At 53.0% G+C, this 19,461-nt stretch overlaps 6 protein-coding genes across 6 annotated transcripts; 3 read left to right on the top strand and 3 right to left on the bottom strand.

The window, feature by feature from the left end:
- Nucleotides 1-1,798: 1,798 nt before the first annotated feature.
- LAJ45_02058 (uncharacterized protein) lies at nt 1,799-3,462 on the top strand (the record flags this gene model as incomplete). Its single annotated transcript, XM_046111650.1, has 2 exons — nt 1,799-3,037; nt 3,100-3,462. The coding sequence occupies 2 exons, from the start codon at nt 1,799-1,801 to the stop codon at nt 3,460-3,462; spliced, it is 1,602 nt and encodes a 533-aa protein (XP_045975594.1).
- Nucleotides 3,463-5,002: 1,540 nt separating this feature from the next.
- On the bottom strand, nt 5,003-6,610 carry LAJ45_02057 (uncharacterized protein; the record flags this gene model as incomplete). The annotated part of the gene is made up of 3 exons (XM_046111649.1): nt 5,003-5,098; nt 5,164-6,127; nt 6,252-6,610. The coding sequence occupies 3 exons, from the start codon at nt 6,608-6,610 to the stop codon at nt 5,003-5,005; spliced, it is 1,419 nt and encodes a 472-aa protein (XP_045975593.1).
- Nucleotides 6,611-7,866: 1,256 nt separating this feature from the next.
- Nucleotides 7,867-9,413, top strand: LAJ45_02056 (uncharacterized protein; the record flags this gene model as incomplete). The annotated part of the gene is made up of 4 exons (XM_046111648.1): nt 7,867-7,920; nt 7,976-8,039; nt 8,097-8,466; nt 8,897-9,413. 4 exons carry the CDS (start codon nt 7,867-7,869, stop codon nt 9,411-9,413), a joined length of 1,005 nt encoding a protein of 334 aa, XP_045975592.1.
- A 1,080-nt stretch (nt 9,414-10,493) lies between these two features.
- Nucleotides 10,494-11,630, bottom strand: LAJ45_02055 (uncharacterized protein; the record flags this gene model as incomplete). The annotated part of the gene is made up of 1 exon (XM_046111647.1): nt 10,494-11,630. The coding sequence occupies one exon, from the start codon at nt 11,628-11,630 to the stop codon at nt 10,494-10,496; it is 1,137 nt and encodes a 378-aa protein (XP_045975591.1).
- Nucleotides 11,631-11,921: 291 nt separating this feature from the next.
- Nucleotides 11,922-13,750, top strand: LAJ45_02054 (uncharacterized protein; the record flags this gene model as incomplete). The annotated part of the gene is made up of 2 exons (XM_046111646.1): nt 11,922-12,545; nt 12,623-13,750. The coding sequence occupies 2 exons, from the start codon at nt 11,922-11,924 to the stop codon at nt 13,748-13,750; spliced, it is 1,752 nt and encodes a 583-aa protein (XP_045975590.1).
- A 3,557-nt stretch (nt 13,751-17,307) lies between these two features.
- Nucleotides 17,308-18,685, bottom strand: LAJ45_02053 (uncharacterized protein; the record flags this gene model as incomplete). The annotated part of the gene is made up of 4 exons (XM_046111645.1): nt 17,308-17,498; nt 17,689-17,779; nt 18,111-18,275; nt 18,356-18,685. The coding sequence occupies 4 exons, from the start codon at nt 18,683-18,685 to the stop codon at nt 17,308-17,310; spliced, it is 777 nt and encodes a 258-aa protein (XP_045975589.1).
- Nucleotides 18,686-19,461: the final 776 nt, after the last annotated feature.

The following is a 19,461-nucleotide window of genomic DNA, read 5'->3' as shown; positions in this document are numbered from 1 at the left end:
GAGGGTGGAGACATCCGACAGCATCATCTGCTCTTTCTTTCCGTCTTTCTGTTTTTAATACTACTTGTATGAAGGCTAGAAGAAAAGAAAAGAAAATGCTCTACAATCAATCATTGTAGGCCGAGAGTATTACACGCCCTTGGTCATATAATAAAGTAAGCACAAGTGGAAAACTTACACATACCAGATCTCGTCAACCCAACCATTTTGCAGAGAATACTACGTATCGGTATCAAAAAAAAAAAAAAAAAAAAAACGAGTTCTCATGCGTATGGAGCCGGCTGCAGCCAATACTTCTAGTAACGAAAAACAAGGCTGCTATCTTGATGTTTCCAGGGAGCCAGGTCAGAGGACGTGTTGTGTATGTGCTGCGTATAAAAATGCAGCGATGCAGCGGGAAGCACCAATCTGATGCTTGCTATATATAAATTATGCACCATCAACCCGCCGTGGACACCTGACTGCATACAGTTAATTCATTCCGTATGATGTCTACGAATACTATATAACAATTCTTTCTTCTTTCCGCTAGTACTAAGAATGATGTGGCTATCTTGTTCAAGATTCCTGCTGGTTCCTACCGATTCGACCGGATTCAGAAATTTAAGCTCGAGCTAGGTAGCGCCGGGCCCACTAAAGGACACCACAGCCGGCCTGGGATAGCATACTTGCTAACGGTAAACAATGGCCCGTGATCACATACGATATATATATCTACAATACTGTGGGCTTCTCTTGGTCAAGATGGAGCGAAATTTGGGGGTTTGTGTCTTACCTCTGATACCATCGATTATCGCTCGACAAGGCTTCCTACACTAAGTGCCAAAAAGGGATGTAACGGATATTCTACCATTACGGGATTTATCGATTATAAAGTGCCGAATTATAAATATGAACCCTAGAATACCGCGCATTACTAAAGTTTAGTTAGTGGCATCCGATAAGATTCACAGTACGTACTGGTTTAACCTACCTATACTCAAGATCCCCCTTAATCACTCCTTCCCCCTCCAATTGCTTATACAAAACCCTAGACACTACTACCAACTATCTGCAGCTCAACGGCTCACTAGTTGACATGCATGTATATTGCCTTATGCCAAGAAAGGATTTCCTCCTAGTTGAACATGACTGACAGTGGCGCAGCTACTCTACTACTCTAAAACCAGGAACCTTTAATTTCCTGCATAGTCATTCTACTTTTGTGGAACACCTTGAAGCTTACCCTCTGTTGGAAATTGTTAAACGCTCGACTCCATATATGATTGCCGATCCGGCCTGAGGAATGTGAGTACATGCACTTACCAATCTTTCTACTAGAATACCCCAGTAACAAGATCCAACCCCTTATAATTTTCTGCTGTCACACCGGGCATGATGCTAATATGTCTTGGTACTTTCAACAGCCCTAGGGAGTTCTAGGATCCGGACTCACCGGAGCCTCAGCACCAAAGAGAGGGAACATCCAGGTTCTTTGGTATTGCTTTATTCTACTATTGGTAGACGGACCGCAAGGCCAACTAACTCCTTGTGGAATGCGCGCTACAAAACAGACCATTCGTCCGTGTTTTTAGAATGTTTGATGTGCATGTGTAGCACAGCCTGCTGGTAACAGCCATGTAGTCCCTGGCTACTAGTGCGTTAATACATGCGGATATATACTACTACTATTTGGTTCCGGATATATCATAATTTACGGCGTTTAAATACGCCCTGATCCCCCAAAATTAAAGAACTTCACAGCTACCACAATTAGCTCTATTGATCATTAACCTCATTGATCAATCCCACCAGCACAATGGGTTGCCCCGTTCCCAGCGCCGCCCCGATAGCGGGTAGTATCGCAGCATACACCTTTCCCTCAATCTACAACAGTTCAACCTTGTTCGACCTCAATGTAGGGTCCACCGACATTCCCGTGATGCAATTCTACGAATACGACTATGCCCACTTCTCCATGGACAGCAAGCCCACCTGGATCGCAATCACCATCCCCGACGACACCGACCTCACCGACGTCCGCATCTCGCCCAAGAAGCTCGGCATCACGCCCACAAAATCGACCGGCTGCGTCTCCTTCACCATCCCCAGCGACGAATACCTCATTGTCAAGATCGGAAGCCTCAAAGAACTGGTCATTGCCGCCGACAAGCTCGAGACTAACAAGCCCGTGAAGTCTGCCTCGTACGTCTACAACATCCTCTCGAAACCCTTCAACGCAGACCCAACCGGATCAGGGCTCGCGACCACCACTCTGCAAAATGCAATTGACACCGCGGCGGCAGACTGGGCGGCGGCCAAAAGTAGCGGCGTCAGCGGCCTGCCGCCCAGAGCAACTGTCTACGTCCCCAAAGGTCTCTATCTCATTGGTAACATTGTCCTCAAGTCCAACACGGAGCTATACCTCGAAGCCGGGTCATTCCTACGCTTCACGGGCGTGAAGTCGGACTACACCCTGCACTGGTACAAGAGCTCCCAGGGCCGCGACGTAACATGGTGGATCCGCACCGACTTCAACAGCACCAACATCAAGGTCTATGGCCGTGGAACGCTCGACGGAAACGGCAAATACGGCACCAACGTTGGAAAGATCAACAACAACATCCTCGTCCCCATTGCCACAAGCCACTTCATGGTCGACGGAATCGTCATCAAGGAGTCTTCATCATGGTCGACCATTCCCATGAGGTCACAGAACCTCTTGTTCCAAAACATCAAGTGGTTCAACTCCCTATGGATGAGCGAGAACGATGGAATTGATGTCCTTGAGAGTGTGGACGTTATCGTGAGGCACACGATCGCAATCTCGCTCGACGACCCGTACTCGACCAAGGCGTACACCAAGATCTTCCCGAAATACAACGACGTCCTTCCTGCAGCGAGGGCGGTGGAGAACGTGCTTTTCGACGACAATCTTTCATGGACTAGATGCTTCGCGTTCAAGATTGGCCAGGGAGTGCAGATGCCGCACTTGAACATCACCTTCCAGAACGGCGTTGTCTATGATGCCGCCGTCGGACTCGGAATCCACCACGCTGTAAGCACCCCCCTTCATTTAGCATCCCAGACCTAGAGTAGCACTAACGGGAAGAAAAACAGTGGGGAACATCCTATATCAAAGACGTGACATTCAGTCTCATGCAAGTTGAGCGCATCACCCTGGAGCTCGAGGGCCGTAGCACCTGGCTCGGCTTCATCATCACCGACAAGCCCGACGGCACCCCGGCCGCGTCGGACGGCGCCGGGCCCGTGTCGAAGGTCCGGGTCCGAGATACCACCGTCTGGAGCAAGGGCAAGACCGGAATCTCGCTCGAGGGTCTCAGCCCGACGGCGAACATCTCCAGTATCTTCTGGAGCCACACCAAGATGCCGGGAGTGGATGGATATGCGCAGAGCTTGGAGGCGCTGAACAGTAAGACAGAGCCGACGTTTGTGTACGATATCAAGTGGGACACCGATTAATTCGTGGGCGAACGGGAGTGGAGGGTGGATATTGGTAAATAACTTGACACATTTCTTCTCTTAGAATGTATTTTAAATTTTAGTGGGCGTTTAGAATAGCTAAATTTGGTAATTAAATAATTGTCAAGATTCAACGTTGCGATCGAGTGATTTTCTGTGACCAGCCGCGCCAACGACTTCTTCGGCAGCTAGTCGAGTACATGTAGGCTCCACGCCACTAAGCCATTTAGCCCCACGCTATACAGACTAAGCATAAATGTATTGTGACACGATTCAGCAGAGGCGTGGCTGAACCGGGTCAAGCGGACCTGTCCTGTTTTCAGACCTGTATAAAACTAGACTTCGTAACCTACATGTAGACCAATACATCATCATCTCATCCATCACCGAACCTGAGCACCACTCGACGCACAATAACATAACTTCACCCCCGGAGCCCTCCGCCGAAACCCAAAAATGATTTCTGTTGTGTTCTAAACCCTTGTTTTGTCACCGGACCACGCACCAACACCACCGAGTGATAATCCATGACCACCCCATGACGTCCCCCAACTAGGCTCATGATCATCATACCAGACTCATCACCTTCCCCCAGTCACTAAAAAAAAACGATAAATAATGACGGCAGTCCTCGGCGCATATTGATCCCCTCTCGGACTTCCGCGCACTCGTTCGACCATCACAATGACCGCATTGCGCAACACCGGACCAATAAATGTTTCTCCTCTTTATTTTTTAGCAGACTAACCCTAACCAACCAAACCCGACTATCGTACAACTTGCTCCATCTCCCACTTTCCTCCCTTCTCCAGCCAGCCAGCCAGCCAAGCAGCTAGTTATGTATCTAATCCGTGACCGCACCGCACCAAAACCACGCCCGTACAGAAGGAGAAGAGGGCAGGAACGAGAAGGGAAAAAAATAGAAGAAAAAAGACATTGAGAACGAAGGGCCGTAATTTCTTTATAAGAAGGTAACGAAGAAGCAGACGTATACGCACACACACGCACGCACGCACGCACACGTACAGACACACTCTGAGCCGGCCCGCCCCCGTGCAGAGAGGAGGAAAAGGAAGAGAAAAGTAGAGAAAAGAAAGGAAGAGAAAAATGGAAATGAAAAATCAAGAACCCCCAGATAAAAGTAGAAGAAGAAAGTAGCCAAAAAAGGTGTGTTTCAAACATCAGGACAGAGAACAGAAGAGAATATCGTAAGCCAAGTCTCCGGCACAACAGAAGGGAGACCCCAAGAAGAAGAACCAGAAGTATAAGAAGAAGAAGTGATAAAAGGGGGGAGAGGGGTTGGTGGTGGTGGAAGAGAGGATGGATAAGCCAGTGATAAGTTAATTAAGTAGTACTTTTTTAGTAAAAATATGTCTACCAGTCGCACTGAAGAAGTAAGAAAAAAAAGGAAAAAGGAAGAAAAAAAAAAGAGTAACACCATTCCCCACCCGTCCTACCATGACCCCTTCCTCCCGTTTGTAAGTTTTTCCATGACATTTTGGTTTTTTATCCCCCCCCTTGTAGTTAGTTAATGATAGTCCTATTGCCGCTGCTGCGTGTAAGCGTGTAGTCCTTTTGACCAGTCAGGTAATTGTGCAGTTTCGGCGTATGCTGTTCCACAATTAAAACATAATGTCTATTGAAGTTGTTAGTTTATGCATCCGTATCAAGAGCATATATTAATATTAAGGGTGTGCTTACCTTCTGTCCTTCTGGACCTTCGCGGACGCCCCATGTACCAGTGCCCGATACGCCACACCACGCACATCTCCAATTTTGTTTTTCCCACTCGTTCAGCCCGCCATTCGAAACCCCATTACTCTGCGGCGCGGCGCTCCTACTCGGCGTGCCCCTCCCCCCCGTCGGCCCCGGCGACAAACTCCTCTGCCGCTTCCTCTTAACCCTACTCCCACGGCCCATCTGCTCCTCCACATCCCCCTGCACCGTCGCGCCCCACACCAACGGCATCAACGACCCCCCGCCGCCCAAACGCGCCGTGTCCCTCCTCAACCTCCGAATCTCCCTCTCGCGGTCGCCCTCCCGCTTCTCAATCTCCTCACGTGTCAGCGTCTCCACCCTCCCCTCCCACTCCGCGCCCAGCGACTCCAGATCAAGGCGCCACCCCGCCTCCACATCCGTGCGATGAGCGTCGTTCTCCAGATCCGGCGTCACCCCCGTCTCGCAGAGGTCCTTCTTCTTCTGTAGGCAGAACTCATGTATCGCGTGGGCGATAGCCGGGACGAACTCGCCCGAGAGGCCGAGGTCGCGCGCGACGCCGCGCGCAAAGTACTCCGGCGTCAGGGAGCCGGCGAGGTCCCACTCAAACCTGTCCGCGTAGACGCGCTCGCCGAGGTTGACGTTGAGGTTGCAGACGACGCGCATCTCGCCCGAGCCCTCGGGCAGCGAGATTGTGGCGACGGGGGCGTACTCGGAGATTTGGTCGCGGATCGAGGTGGAGATGATGCTGGCGTAGGGCTGCATGGGCAAGTCGAGGTCGAGGCAGGTGGTGAGGGCGAAGGTGTCGGGGGTGATGAGGACCTCGTGCAGGTTCCACAGAAAGCTGTCGTGGAGGCGGCCTCGCGATGGGGGTTCGAGGTCGATGTCGAGTCGTATGGGAATCAGCACGGTAGGTAATGCCGATGCAGAGAGCAACTGATGCTCCGTCCTAGGTGTTTGTTTGTATGGTTAGGACTCGTTATCTGGGGGGGGGGGGGGTTGGAACAGAGGGAGAGGGGAGGGGGGGGGGGAAGGAGAGAAGGGCAGAAGGGCAGTTGTAGTGGTAGTAGTACCTGTGTACATCAGATATATATCTTTGCTGTACTAGCTTTGGGTGCAGTTGTACCGGTCTCTTTATTGTTTCCACTCCAGGAAAACTCCCAATTGCCCCCTGGGGACCTCCTCCCCCGGCGGCCTGACCGGCCATTATCGCCGCCCGTGATTCCGCATCGTTTTCAAAGTCATCGTCGCCGTCCACCTCGGCGTAGCTGACCACCTGGTTGCCGCGCTTCGTTCTGCCAGACGACCGCTCTGCTGCTGAGGGGGTGCCAGCGGGACCTGTGGGCGTGGGGCCAGCGGGCGTTATGAGCGCGGTGGAAAATGTCTGCAAGCGCGCAGGGTATGTGGTCATGCAAGCTTGTGGAGGCTTCATTGTTGACCGGAGAGCAGAATTATGAGATTGGGGGGGGTGAGGGAAAAAGGTTGTTTATTATTGATTGTTGGAGGTGGGGGTGGGTGGATGTGAGAGAGAGTGAGTGTGTATGTATGTATGTAGAGTTTGGATGGAATGAAAGGATGGAAGCGGGTGGCTGAGGTTAGGGTTGGGAGAGGAGTGCAGGGGGGGGGGGGGACCAGAATATTCAATGAGCGCGCGTTACTTGGAGACACGGGCTAAGGAAAGAAGGAAGGGAGGAAGGAAGGGGGGGATATATTTCCTCTGTCTGCCAGGTGGTGGGAGTGGGAGTGGAGGAGGCGAGGGGGGTGTATGTAGACTGTAGTATCGATATAGAAAGGTTATGGAGGGAGCCGCGACGGGGACCTGAGAGAACAAGGGCAGTCTGGGATTCTCTGGGCAGTCGAGGTTGCTGTGGGTGGGCAGGGCCTGGTCTCTTCACGGATCGCGTGTGGGCATGTGACCTGGCGTTTGCCCTCGCGCGTGTGGGTGTGGGTGTGGGATGGGAGAGAGAGAGAGAGATTGCGACGATTAATATTCGGGTCTGTACCTACAGTAGAGATGTACTCTAGTAGCCCTACAGTGCAATATGTACCCAGGGGAACGTTCGTCTGTCTGTAAGGAACAGGATTCACACACACACACACAGAAAAGCACAAGAGGACCCTTTGTGACTGGTGGATGGATATATATCCAGCGTGCACCTCTGCCTCCGAGCCCACCTACGATACCTTACCTGCTCTAGCTCTTGGGTCGTGCGTGTATCCATGGGAATTAATGCGTCTGTCACTCTTACCAAAGCTTTTTTATACCCAGTGCCAAGCTGTCATAGTGAGAGCGTTGAGCGCAGCGAGGTAGATCTTGTGGATCCATCAAGCCCCAAATCTACGATATAACCCAGGCCATCATGACACAGCTTTCTGTAATGCATAGATGAAAAGTAGAATAGGATGTGGATACATGTATTTCTTTGGGTGCAATCTACAATGTACCTAGCTCAATAAAGTACACCTCTAGCAACTGGATCGTTGGTCGATAAGATCAATCTATCTACCCTTGATCTGACTGGATCTTGATTCATACGTGACGCTATCAATGACCACGGCCTTACATCTAATCTCTTGGCGCGGGGCGGGTAACGAACACCCAAACCAGAGCTCTACTTTACCACTGTATGCTTCCCCCCCACCTCATCTTCATCTCCATCAACTACAACCCCTCCATACACAACCATCATGTCTGCAGTACGACCTCTTATTTCAATCAAAGCCGGGAAATGCAACCAGGTTGTAAGTATTCACTTTCACCTACCCGTAGCTTTCCCTCGATGCTGACAATTCCTAGGGTACCCGGATCATTCCCTCACCAGAGCCTGGCCTTCTTTACATCTACAACAGCGCTGAGGATGGTATTATCACATCTCCCCTGCCTGAGCTTCTGGAGTTATTGCTGATACTTCTGCTAGAACTTCTTCACTTCTGCTGGAGACGTCGTTCAGCCACCCAGCCCCAAGCCGAGGACGACCTGATCATCTTCCCCCAAGACGTCACCTTCACCCCATACACCGCCTGCACCACCGGCCGTGTCTTTGTTCTCAAGTTCACGTCCTCGTCCCAGCGCCACTTCTTCTGGCTCCAGTCAAAGTCCGAATCCGACAGCAACCCCGGCCATTGGTCCAACCGTGACCGCCGATGGGGCGAAACTATCAACAACATCCTCCAGGGCGTCGAGGACGAGGATGACGAGATGGGCGACCCAGACGCCGAGCTTGGAAGCGAGGATATCGAGGAGGAGGGAAACGCTAGCAGAAGGGGCGGTGCTGATGGTGGCAGGGCGTAGGTTTCTCCCCTCCCTGAGCTAGTGCTGCCCCCCATAAATCTGCATTTCTTCGATTTTTTTTTGCCCCGCAAGCTCTGTTTCTGTTTCTTGTTTTTTTTTTTTTTTTTTTTTTACATTTTTACATTTTTTGTTATGGGAATTGGTGCACTGTATCATCTTTTTTCCTTTCCACTGTTTTCTTCTTTTTCCCACGCGGGGGCTGGCCCGATAAAAATTGGTGGTTCGGAATTTTTCAAGATCAAGAGAGGGACATCAGTTTCCTGTGGGGGGTTACGGACGTGTGATTTAATGGCGAATATACGGCCGCTCTAGCGCCTCAACTGTACATCTGAAGATTTTTATATCTCCCTCCTCTCCATCCACATCCACCCATGTGCCCCGTAACCTCCGTGAAAAACCCCCCACTGACCAGCCTCCCCCCACCAGAGACTCCCCCAGCCCCTTCACCACAACCACAACCACAACCACCAACCCCAACGACTTCCTCAAATCCCTCATCTCCTCCATCAACGTCGGCACCGCCCCCCCCAACCCCAGCGGCGCCGGCCCCTCTCGCTACGCCCAACAAACCCCCACCCTCAGCCTGCACGACCTCCTCAACACGACCACCACCGTCCCCCTCCTCTCCACCCTCCCCACCACCTCCCTCGACCACCTCTGCGCCAACCTCCCCCCCGCACTCATCCCACACAACGCAACCTCCGCCCAGAAACGCGACATCATCCGGCGCGTCCTGCAGAGCCCGCAGTTCGCGCAGAGCTGCGTGAGCCTGACCGTAGCGCTACGCGACGGCGCGCTGCGCGGCGTCGCAGACAGCCTGCAGGTGCCGCTGAGGCCCGGCGAGGAGGCGTCGGGCGCGGACCAGGTGGAGCTGTTTGTCGGTGGCGTGAGGAGGGGCGTGGAGCAGGAGGAGGCCGCTGGGGATGATGAGATGGAGGACTAGGGGAGGACTAGGGGGTCAATGATTGATTGTGCGGTAGGTAGGGTAGGGTTAGGGGTGGAAAGGTTTTTAATGTGATCTACTCTACTGGCGGTGTTTGTTAGTGTCTGTCTAGCATGTCGTTGGTTGGTTTCTTCTGTGCCACCGTTGCTTTCTTTCTGTATCGCTACGTAACGTGGAGGTTCTGTAGAGAGAGGGAGGGGGAGAGGGAGGGGGAGAGGGAGTGGTGGTATGGATGGATGGATGTTGCAATTGGAATACCCGTTATTATGCGTTTGTGGTGGCTTTGTGAATGTGAATGTGGATGTGGATGTGGTTACGTAGACCGTAAGGGCCAGAGATCAGACCAGATTCCATTCATTGTCTGGCAGCTAGTGAATTGCTGATAGAGCGCATCCAGCATCCAAGAATCAGTGGCACCACATGTAGTACTGTGATGAGCTAACGACACGCCAATCGCATCGTATATATGCCCGCACGCAGCTCATGCAAGAAAAGAAACCCCCCACAGAACCACCCACACCACCGCCAAAGAGGCTGTTGTCCAGTAAGTAGCATCCAACAAAGCTGGCCGAGTATGCATACTTCTATAGCTAGCTTATGTATTCTCTACTCTATATAGACCATTTAACCACACGCTTGAGTTCAGTTCAATTGCCTTAAGATGTAGTGCTCTTAACCTATCTACGAAGTATTTAGATTCCGGGCGTGGCTGGGTGGTAGGAATGGATGGCATTGGGAGTCTGGATGGTGCTTTCTTGGTGTAAACTACCATCGATCATTGACATACCTTGGTCTGTCCTTGCACAAACACAGATTGCGGTAACTCAGTAAAAATGACCATAAAGCCAATATCTCCGCGATTACAAACAGGCTCTCAACCCTCTTCTCAGCTAGCTATTACTGAAGCTCACTACATACATGTAGATAGGTGCTGCAACTCACCGGATACTACTAAAAAAAAACCACCACCAAAGCTCAAAAACACATAAAACGCAAAAGACTTTTTCCAGACCGGCTTTATCTATCTATGCATCTACCTACCCGCCAGTCCATCTACCATCCATCTACCTGCCCATTACCCTACTCCACCAGCTCCCAGACATTCACCGCGCCATCGTCCCCACAGCTGACAATGATCTCCTCATCGTCGCTCCTCCGGTCCTTATCCCAGCGCTTACTCCACGCCACGCAATTGACCTCATACACGCCATGCGCGCCCTCAAAGTCCGCCACGACCCTCCACTCCGTCTTTACCTCCTCCTCCTCCTCCTCTCCCTCAGCCTTCTGCTCCCCCCCCTCCTTCCCCGTCCTCGGGACCTCCTCATACACCACAATCCTCCCATCCCCTCCGCAGCTCACAATCCTCCCACTGACACCACTCCACGACACAGAGTACACCGCCCTCGTATGGACCTTCGGCAGCACCGACTCAAGCACCCACGTCTCCTCGATCTGCCTCCCCCTCAAAATACTCGGCACAGCCCTGACCTGCTCCCCCGTCCTCCCCGTCCTCCTCCACACCCTGACAGTGCCGTCGTCCGAGCAGCTCACCAACCTGGCGTCCTCCCCCCCCCCCTCTCTCTGCTTCTTCTCGAACTGCACGCACCACACGGTGCTCTCGTGCCCCTCGAGCACACAGCAGCACACCCAGTCGTCCACGTCCTCGCGCCACAGCCTGATTGTGTCGTCGTAGCTGCCGCTCGCCAGTAACAGCTCACTCGGGTGCCATGCGACGCACTTGACATCCTGCGTGTGCTCCTGCAGCACCGCGACAGTCTCAAAGTTGTCCTCGCCGAGCTCCTCCCACACCCACACTGTCTTGTCTCTGCTACACGTCGCCAGGTAGTTCCCGCCAGCGCTCCAAGCGACGCTCTTGATCTCGTTCTCGTGGCCATCGAGGACAACGACAAAGTCCCAGTCCGTGGACTCGGAGGTTGAGGAAGCGCGGTGCCAGATGCCCGCTGTGGCATCGAAGGAGCCCGTGGCGAGGGTGGAGGATTGCGCGGAGGGGGAGGGGTTGGGCTGCCAGGCGAGGGTGCGGATGGAGCGCTTGTGGCCGCCATCGAGTGTGGAGAGCGGGGTGTATGTGAGCAGGGAGGAGACACGGGAGGTGCGGTCGGAGGAGGCGCTGGCGAGGAGGGGGAGCGTGGGGTGCACGGCGATAGACCAGGCGCGGTCAGAGTGCGGAGGGAGGGAGGTGTGAAGATTGAGACGCATGTTTGGCTGTGTGCGGGCGTGCGGGTGTGTGTTTATATGCTGTTGGGAGCTATATCTATATGTTTGTATAGCTTTCGATGGTGGGGTTGGGCAGAGGTGAGTGAGTGTGTGTGGTGGGGTGTTCGTTATCGCTCGCTACAGACATCCTTATCGCACAATACCGTTGTTGGTTGTTGCCCGCCCAGCCCCGGGACTCCCAACACCCTGACTGAGCACCGCACCCGTCTCCCTCCCCCTCCCTCCCCCTCCCTCCCCCTCCCTCCCTATATAAACACCAACTCCACACCCGCAATGTGCGGAATCCTCTTCACCCTTCGACCCCCCTCCACCTCCTCCCCCTCCACCACCACCGCCCCCCCCTCAGAAACACTCACAACCCGCATCTCCCAGCGCGGCCCCGACCTCACACACACACACCACACGCACCATGCCTCGAACACTCTCACGTTCACCTCCTCCGTGCTCTCCCTGCGCGGGCCCACCGACACCATAACGCCCCAACCCCTCGTTGACCCCAGTACCGGCTCGGTCCTCTGCTGGAACGGCGAAGCCTGGCGTGCCAATGGCTCACCCCTGGAGCCTGGCGTCAACGACGGCGCTGCCATCTTCCAGCGTCTACTGGCCGGCGGGGATGACGTAGCTGCGGTGATGGAGTGTGTTGAGGGCCCCTGGGCGATGGTGTATTGGGATGCTGTTGCGGGGCGCCTCTGGTATGGGCGAGACGCACTCGGGCGACGGAGTCTGCTATGGAGGAGTGATGAAGAGGGCAGGCTCGTAGTTGCCAGTGTTGGTGACGGGCATGGGTGGAGTGAGGTGGATGCAGATGGGCTTCGGTGGGTTCTCGTCGGCGGTGGAGAGACCGGTGTGGTGCCGTGGGCGTGGGAGGAAGATGTGGCGGTGGGGAGCAGGTATATGGTATTCCCCCTTCCCCCCCTCCCCCCTCCCCCCCCCTCTCTCCCTCCCCTCTCATCAGCCTACTAACATGCGCATAGAAAATGCCTTTCCCAAAACTCACCACCTCCACTACAGACGCCGACGCCGACTCGCCTCCAACCTCCGCCGAGATCGAGGAATTTGGGCGCATCTTAACCGAAAGCGTCAATACACGCGTACGAGACATCCCTTTTCGCGGGGAAGGAGACGTGAGGCTGGCGATCCTGTTCTCGGGAGGACTGGACTGTACGGTGCTGGCCAGGATCGTGCATGAGTGCTTGCCCGCGGGGGAGCCCGTGGATCTGCTGAACGTTGCGTTCGAGAATCCGAGAGTTATTGATGCGCGGAAAGTGAGTGCGCAGGAGCCCAAGAAGGCAAAGAAGAAGAAGAAGCCCAAGAATGGGCATTATAAAGGGCAGCATAAGGATAACCCAGAGCCAGAGCCCGAACCAGAGGCAGAAGCAGAAGCAGAGACGGAGGCCCCAGAAGAATCCCTCCCAGATACAGCGACCCCCGAAGCGCCGACAGACACCTACGAACTCTGCCCCGACCGCCTCACCGGCCGCAAATCGCATGCCGAACTACTCTCCGTCTGCCCGCGCCCCTGGCGCTTCCACGCCATCAACATCCCGCAGCCCACACTGCACGCCCACCGCGCCACCGTAATCTCCCTCATGCACCCGCACAACACCGAAATGGACCTCTCCATCGCGCTCGCCTTCTACTTCGCCTCCCGCAGCATCTCAGACACCCCAGACACCACCCCCTCCCCCTCCTACACCACACCATCGCGAATCCTCCTCTCCGGCCTCGGCGCCGACGAGCTCCTCGGCGGATATACGCGGCACCTCACCGCGCACCGTCGGTCCGGGACCGCCGGCCTCATCGCCGAGCTCCAACTCGACCTGTCGCGGCTGGGGCAGCGCAATCTCGGCCGCGACGACCGCGTGCTCGCGCACTGGGGGCGTGAAGCGCGGTATCCGTTTCTCGACGAGCGCGTGGTGAGGTGGTGTGTTGCTGCCAGGGTGGGCGGGAAGCGGGATAAGGCCCTTTTGCGAGGGTTGGCGGGCAGTATGGGGATGAGCGGGGTGGCGGGGGAGAAGAAGAGGGCGGTACAGTTTGGGAGTCGGAGCGCGAAGATGGAGAAGGGGCGGGTGAAGGGTACGGGGGTCTTGGGGGATTGTTAGGTTTGTCTCCTGAGCTTGCTTTTTTTTTTTTCTTTTTACGAAGAAAGGGGGTGGGTGGGCAAAACTATGATGAGACCAGATACTTTTGAGCTCTGCTTCGGGCCTTGAGTTAAGGCCCGACCTCCATTTTCTCCTCCTCTGGCTGTGTTTCGGCCTGCCTGTTTGCTGCTGCTGCGCTACTACTATGTTCACTGTTGCAGCATTAGCTGTGTGGGGTATGGTTTCCTCCGGTAACCTCCCCGGAACTAGAACTGGCGGCGGCGGCGGCGGCGGTGGCGGTACAAGCAGAAGAGAGAGGTGATGGGGGGAGCGGTGATGGGTTAAAGGCAAGTCTGAGTATGCTGTGCGGCGAGTGGAGTGATTAATTGGCGAATTGGTTCATGGGCGGAATGGTTTGCTAACTGGCTGTAAGGATGTTGTCTAGATACCAACGTTAGAAACGAGGTCTTTAGTTGCGGGAGTATTCTATCCCCGCTAGAAAATAGAGGTAGGGACTCACGACGATCATAGAGATATAGATAGAAGGGGAGGAGGGACTAATGATGATTGCCCTGCTCTCCGCGCTCCTGTGTGTCTCTGTGATACAACAACAACGCTCCCGCTAGATTTCTGCACCTATAGTGTTCAGAAAGGTATAGTTAGAGGCGGCAGAGATGTAGAACCAATCGGCCGGCTACATGCATACGCAGTGCTGTTGCCCACCGATCTCGCGGTCTTTATAAAGTCGCCTTTGGGCATCCATTTAATTTGGTGATATCTATTCAACCATAGGCAGCTTTCCGGTCCAGACGGTGCATTATGCTGCACATAGGACGTATCAGTCCAGCATCTAGCATCTTTTGTCAGCTGGGGCATAGCTCAAGCCTTTACTGGCAGTCTACTGTACATACGTGTAGGACATATCAATCCTCGGCTAACTAACATATCAATACCGCCCACCTTATTGTCTATTTTAGAGCGAAACAGACGTTCAGCGTAGGTTTTAGGCCTGCGGACATGATAGTGCAGGCTCAGGCTCGGTTCATAAAGTAGAGGAGCTCAACAATATAAAATGTCAGGACGAGTAAAATTTCGCAAATGCGGGTTGCTGATTGGTTTGGCTACTAAGCTGGGTAGGAACAATGCTGAGTTAGTAGGAACAATGGTTAATTCGGCTTGGTGAGAACATACTGGATTGTTCGTATGGGTTTGTGACTATGGCCGGCAATTGTGAACAAAGGCACTTCCGAAAGACGTAGTGCTAGGTAGCTGCAAAATTACTATATTATATGGGGGGGGGGGGGGTGGTTCTGGTCCTATTTTGAAGTACCCGGTCATACCTACATGTATGTATATATCATACTTTTACCAGTAACCTCAATTGCAAGTACATAGCTGTTGCTCGAATATTATAATAAAAAAAAAATAAAAAAAAACCCCGCTCGACATCAATAATTTACAAAAAAAACAAAAAAAGTTCACAACACTGCCTAGAGGCCTCGGTTGCTACGTCTTTTCTACGTCCGGAGGGGGGGTTGAACGCTCACGAGTTCGGTACAGAGTGTGAGCTCTATACCGCTGGGCCACGTCCAACCCCATGTTCACCTTCTCTCCTTTGCTGCTGTTAGCTCCATGGGGGGGCTCGTGTATTATAATAATAAGAAAGTAGAAGGAAAGAGAGAAAGACACAAACGAGGTAGACGAAGATACACTAGCTACTAAGGACACAGTAGTCTCTGCGAACTGGCCTTCAACCCATTGGCTATCTATCCTCATATCTCCAACTCCCAAGTCAATCAACCTACATACATACCTGCGCCACACCATGTGCTGCACGCAGGATATTCCCAGACGGCCTCTCAACTTAGAGCCCCATAACAAAGAACCAACCAACCCCGCCATTCTCGATATCATAGTGTTGACGTGATGTTGCCAGTGCATCACAAAGTATCACTCCTGGTACTATATATCTCCCAATCGAATGGCCAAATAATGCACAAAAATGAATCTCGCAAACCCGGTAGGGACTTAGATTTAGTCGAAGCGTCTAGAAGTGCTTTCATTCTCACTCTTCTGCGGCCGAATGTTTTTCCCCTTCTTGGCTGCTCCGTTCATAGCGATAGTATCGAAATCTAGAATGCGGTGTTTTGCGATTGTACCAGCAGCTTGAGATCGGTAGAATCCCGTGGCGTGCGCGACCTCAGGATTTAGGGTCCTGTTTAGTTATCCTTCTTTCTGACAAAGCGACCACTGGACCATACGCGGAAGAATGGCTCAGCTACACAGTAGGCCCTAGGCTGATTACAAATTTGTAGGAACTTCCTTCCCCGCTCTATCTTGTGATGTTCTATCATACTTCCTCACTCGCTGACGTCCTCTCGCGAATCTGGGATTTCTGAACACTGTCCTTGTCCCATACCATCCCACTTCGCCACCTAGCTTATCGTGGTAGCCTGCTGACCCCATAAGACACAAAGGATCTGCATCAGTATGCCTGGGAATCCTATGTTAGGTGGCACCCGGACTTATCGCCAGTATCGCCCCGGTGCGGATCGCCCCTCATGTTCCCAGAGACAGCAAAAAATCTCTCTCTTCTTCTATTTTGGAGTTATCGCGATTTGGTGTTGATTAAATTGTTCCATTCACTGGTCGACCAGCTCCATCAAACCCGGGGTTCTAACTGAAGGCACTACTTTTATAGTCCACACGTTTACTTACAATTGCAAGCCTCTAGTGTCTACCTATAGCAGGAGTTGGCCCATACATTTGACTGTCCTGCCACATCCCTGATAGCGGCTGTAGTTGCTGGACTAGCCTGTGGCAAGCTTGAGTTGTATTCGCCTATTTGCATAAAATACACCGGACCAAATCCCCTGTTCCTTATTCCAGCCAAGGGGATCGCGGCTGACGTGAGCTTCGACGTGTTACGAACTACAGAAAACCTCCATCTCTTCGACACTTGCATTTACCAAGATCAGCTCTACCACTACATTTCATCTCTCGCCATCCTCAGTCCTGTCCTCCCTTCTAGGAATCAAACTCGTCTCCAATGTCCATCGATCGATGTTGCTACTTGTGCACTAGTACACTCCTCAACGTATGGTATCATATTCGAGAAGTACTCACAGTTATCTCTCTCTCTAGTTTGCCACTATTCATTTCCCATTACTGTTCGCCATCATTAGACAAGTCCTCATATGGTCATCTGTATCATCACACTCCGCACCCGACTAATTCCTGCACTGGGCTCCGCGCAAAGAAGCCGTGAGGATGCCTCCTGGATGAGAACATGAGTGCTTCTCGCAGACGCTTTTCCGCATTTGTGAGATGGACAAACCGAGTTGCTCACAGTGCCTTCACAGCTTCTTTCATGGGTATTAGATTGAAGTATTCTTACGTGTGTTCGCCAGATCTAATAAATAAACACACAGAATGCCCCCAGCACCAGACACGCCAGTAACCAACAACTAAAGTGTACGCAGAATATACACCCCCTCCCCCTCCCAATTCTTCCCATCAATCATGCAGCACCACCGGCCACACGCCTCCTCGCCGTCTCCTCCACTCCACCAAATCAATTACCCCCCAACAACGGTATGCGTCCGTCGGCCTTCGTGATAGCTCGCCGACATTCCCCCCACATCAATCCGCACTGGCTTCCCCAGTGCGGCAGCGATGATATGGTAGTCTATCCCCATGCCGGCCATTCTCCGATACAGCTCACCGCTGCTCCCCATTCTGCGCTGGGCCTCGTCCACCGTGCCCCCCACTAGCGAAGACGCACCGGCAGATCCAGTGAACAGTGCTCCTCATTACACTTATGGACTATCAGCGTGGTGCTACTATACGCTTCCCAAATGCGCCTCCGGACGTTCTCAGTAGCCACACATACCGATCCTGTCCACACTAAATCACATTCCTATATTGCACACCCAAAATCTCATTTCTCCATTACTCACCTCCCTTCGCGTGAATTCTGACCCTCCGCCCATCCGCCCTCTCTTCTCCCACAATATCGTCAAGCTGGTCCTCGACAGACGTAACTGGGCCCTATAGGTGAACCGTGACCATCGGTCTCGTGGAACCCATCATCCACATCCCTCTGAAGGACCACACGCCCGCCCCCCTGACTCGTCGACCCACGTTACCGCGCAGCGGCGCCCGCAATCTCCGCCTCGGACAGCGCAACGAGGATATGGATCATCATGGTTCACGTTATCCCTCTCCGACCACACATCGCTTATCCGGCATCCAACACCAATGCATAATTCTTCCCTCATCAGCGGTGACCCCTTCAACGGCACCTCAATACATCCCTCTCAGGCGCGACCGTCTGAAGCTCCGTTTGAGCGAGCCGATTGTGTAAATTCCGTCAAGGTACCTCGACTGCGCGCGGGTCGGCGCAAGCTGTGGTGGACCAGTTCCGTCCCCTGGAGCTCGCTCCTTGCTCGGCGGCCTGAACACGGAAAAGACATCCAATGCAGATCTCAGTCCCGCCTCCCTGCGCGGGCGGCGGTCGGGCCTTCCTAGAACTCCTTCTGCGGCGCTATAATTGGGTCTCTGGCTTGTTTAGCATCGCGCCGGAGGTAGAGGCTCTGACGGAGATCTGATCTGCCTCGGAGGTACGGGCAGAAGGATGTTTGAGGTGGCGGTGTCGCTGATAAGGCGGTGTACGTTGACGATAGCGGAGCAGGCGTAGGCGCTGTTTGTGGCGTAGAAGACGTAGGCGTGCTTGCTGGGGTCGTAGGGGGAGGGAGGGGGGGCGGGCGGCGGGGCGAGGAGGGAGCCGGTGCCGTAGCTGATTGCGACGGGAGCGGTAGTGGGGTCCGTGTCGGTGTCGGTGTCGGCGTGGAGGGGGGCGGGGTGGAGGGTGGACTGGGAGAGGGAGCGGGAGATGAGGTACCAGGTGAGCACCACGAGGGGGAAGATCAGGACTGCTGTGTTTCGGTACAGCATGGTTGGTGGGGTTCTTCTGGAGTGAGATTAATTAATTAATTAAAACGAGTGGAATTCTCTGACCCAAAGAGAGGGAGAGGAGGGAAGATCTGTGAACAAAGGAAAGGATCAGAGGGCTTCCCCCATATATAAACCCTTGATATACAACTCCACTCATGATCAGCCAACTCTCACGAGTTATCGGCCAATCAGCTACAGCGACGCTACGTTCTTCGCAGCACACCAGCAGCAGGTGCCACAAGCCACAAATCTCCCCCTTTTTCCGCTCTGTGCCCTGCAGGGATTAGCTTAATTCCCCGGAACCCTGATCGATCTTCACTGGCACCAGCGAGAGCGATCGGTCATGGCCAGCTGATTTCGGAAGGCTTGTCAGTCGGGAGTATGTGGGTGTGTGCGGAAACTGTTCTGGGGAAACATATGTGGCTGCTGACGGGGATGGGTGGTTGGGTTAGGCTTTCATGTTGGCGGCTATTATACCTGGTTTCTACAGACAGTATCTTTGCAGTATTGAATGAATGTCTTAAATTTCTCACTGGTCTTGATTACATGTAGTCTAATCGATCACACACCTATATTTCCCTGTATATAGCGCTATATCCATAATCGAAAAGGATATGTATATAGATATGTGAATTCACGAAAATACTAGTAGGGTTTAATGAATGCAATTGAGCTATTTCATACTAGCACATAGAACAATTAAAACAATAACAATAAATTTATATCCAAGCAAGCTTCAAAACAGAACTATATAGATTCAACTATTAAGCCGGACT

The sequence above is a fragment of the Morchella importuna genome (genome assembly GCF_003444635.1).
Source record: "Morchella importuna strain M04M26 chromosome Unknown Morimp01GS003, whole genome shotgun sequence".
NCBI classification, from domain to species: domain Eukaryota; kingdom Fungi; phylum Ascomycota; class Pezizomycetes; order Pezizales; family Morchellaceae; genus Morchella; species Morchella importuna.
The sequence above is the reverse complement of the archived record's forward strand: the minus strand, read 5'-3'. Positions and strand labels throughout refer to the sequence as shown.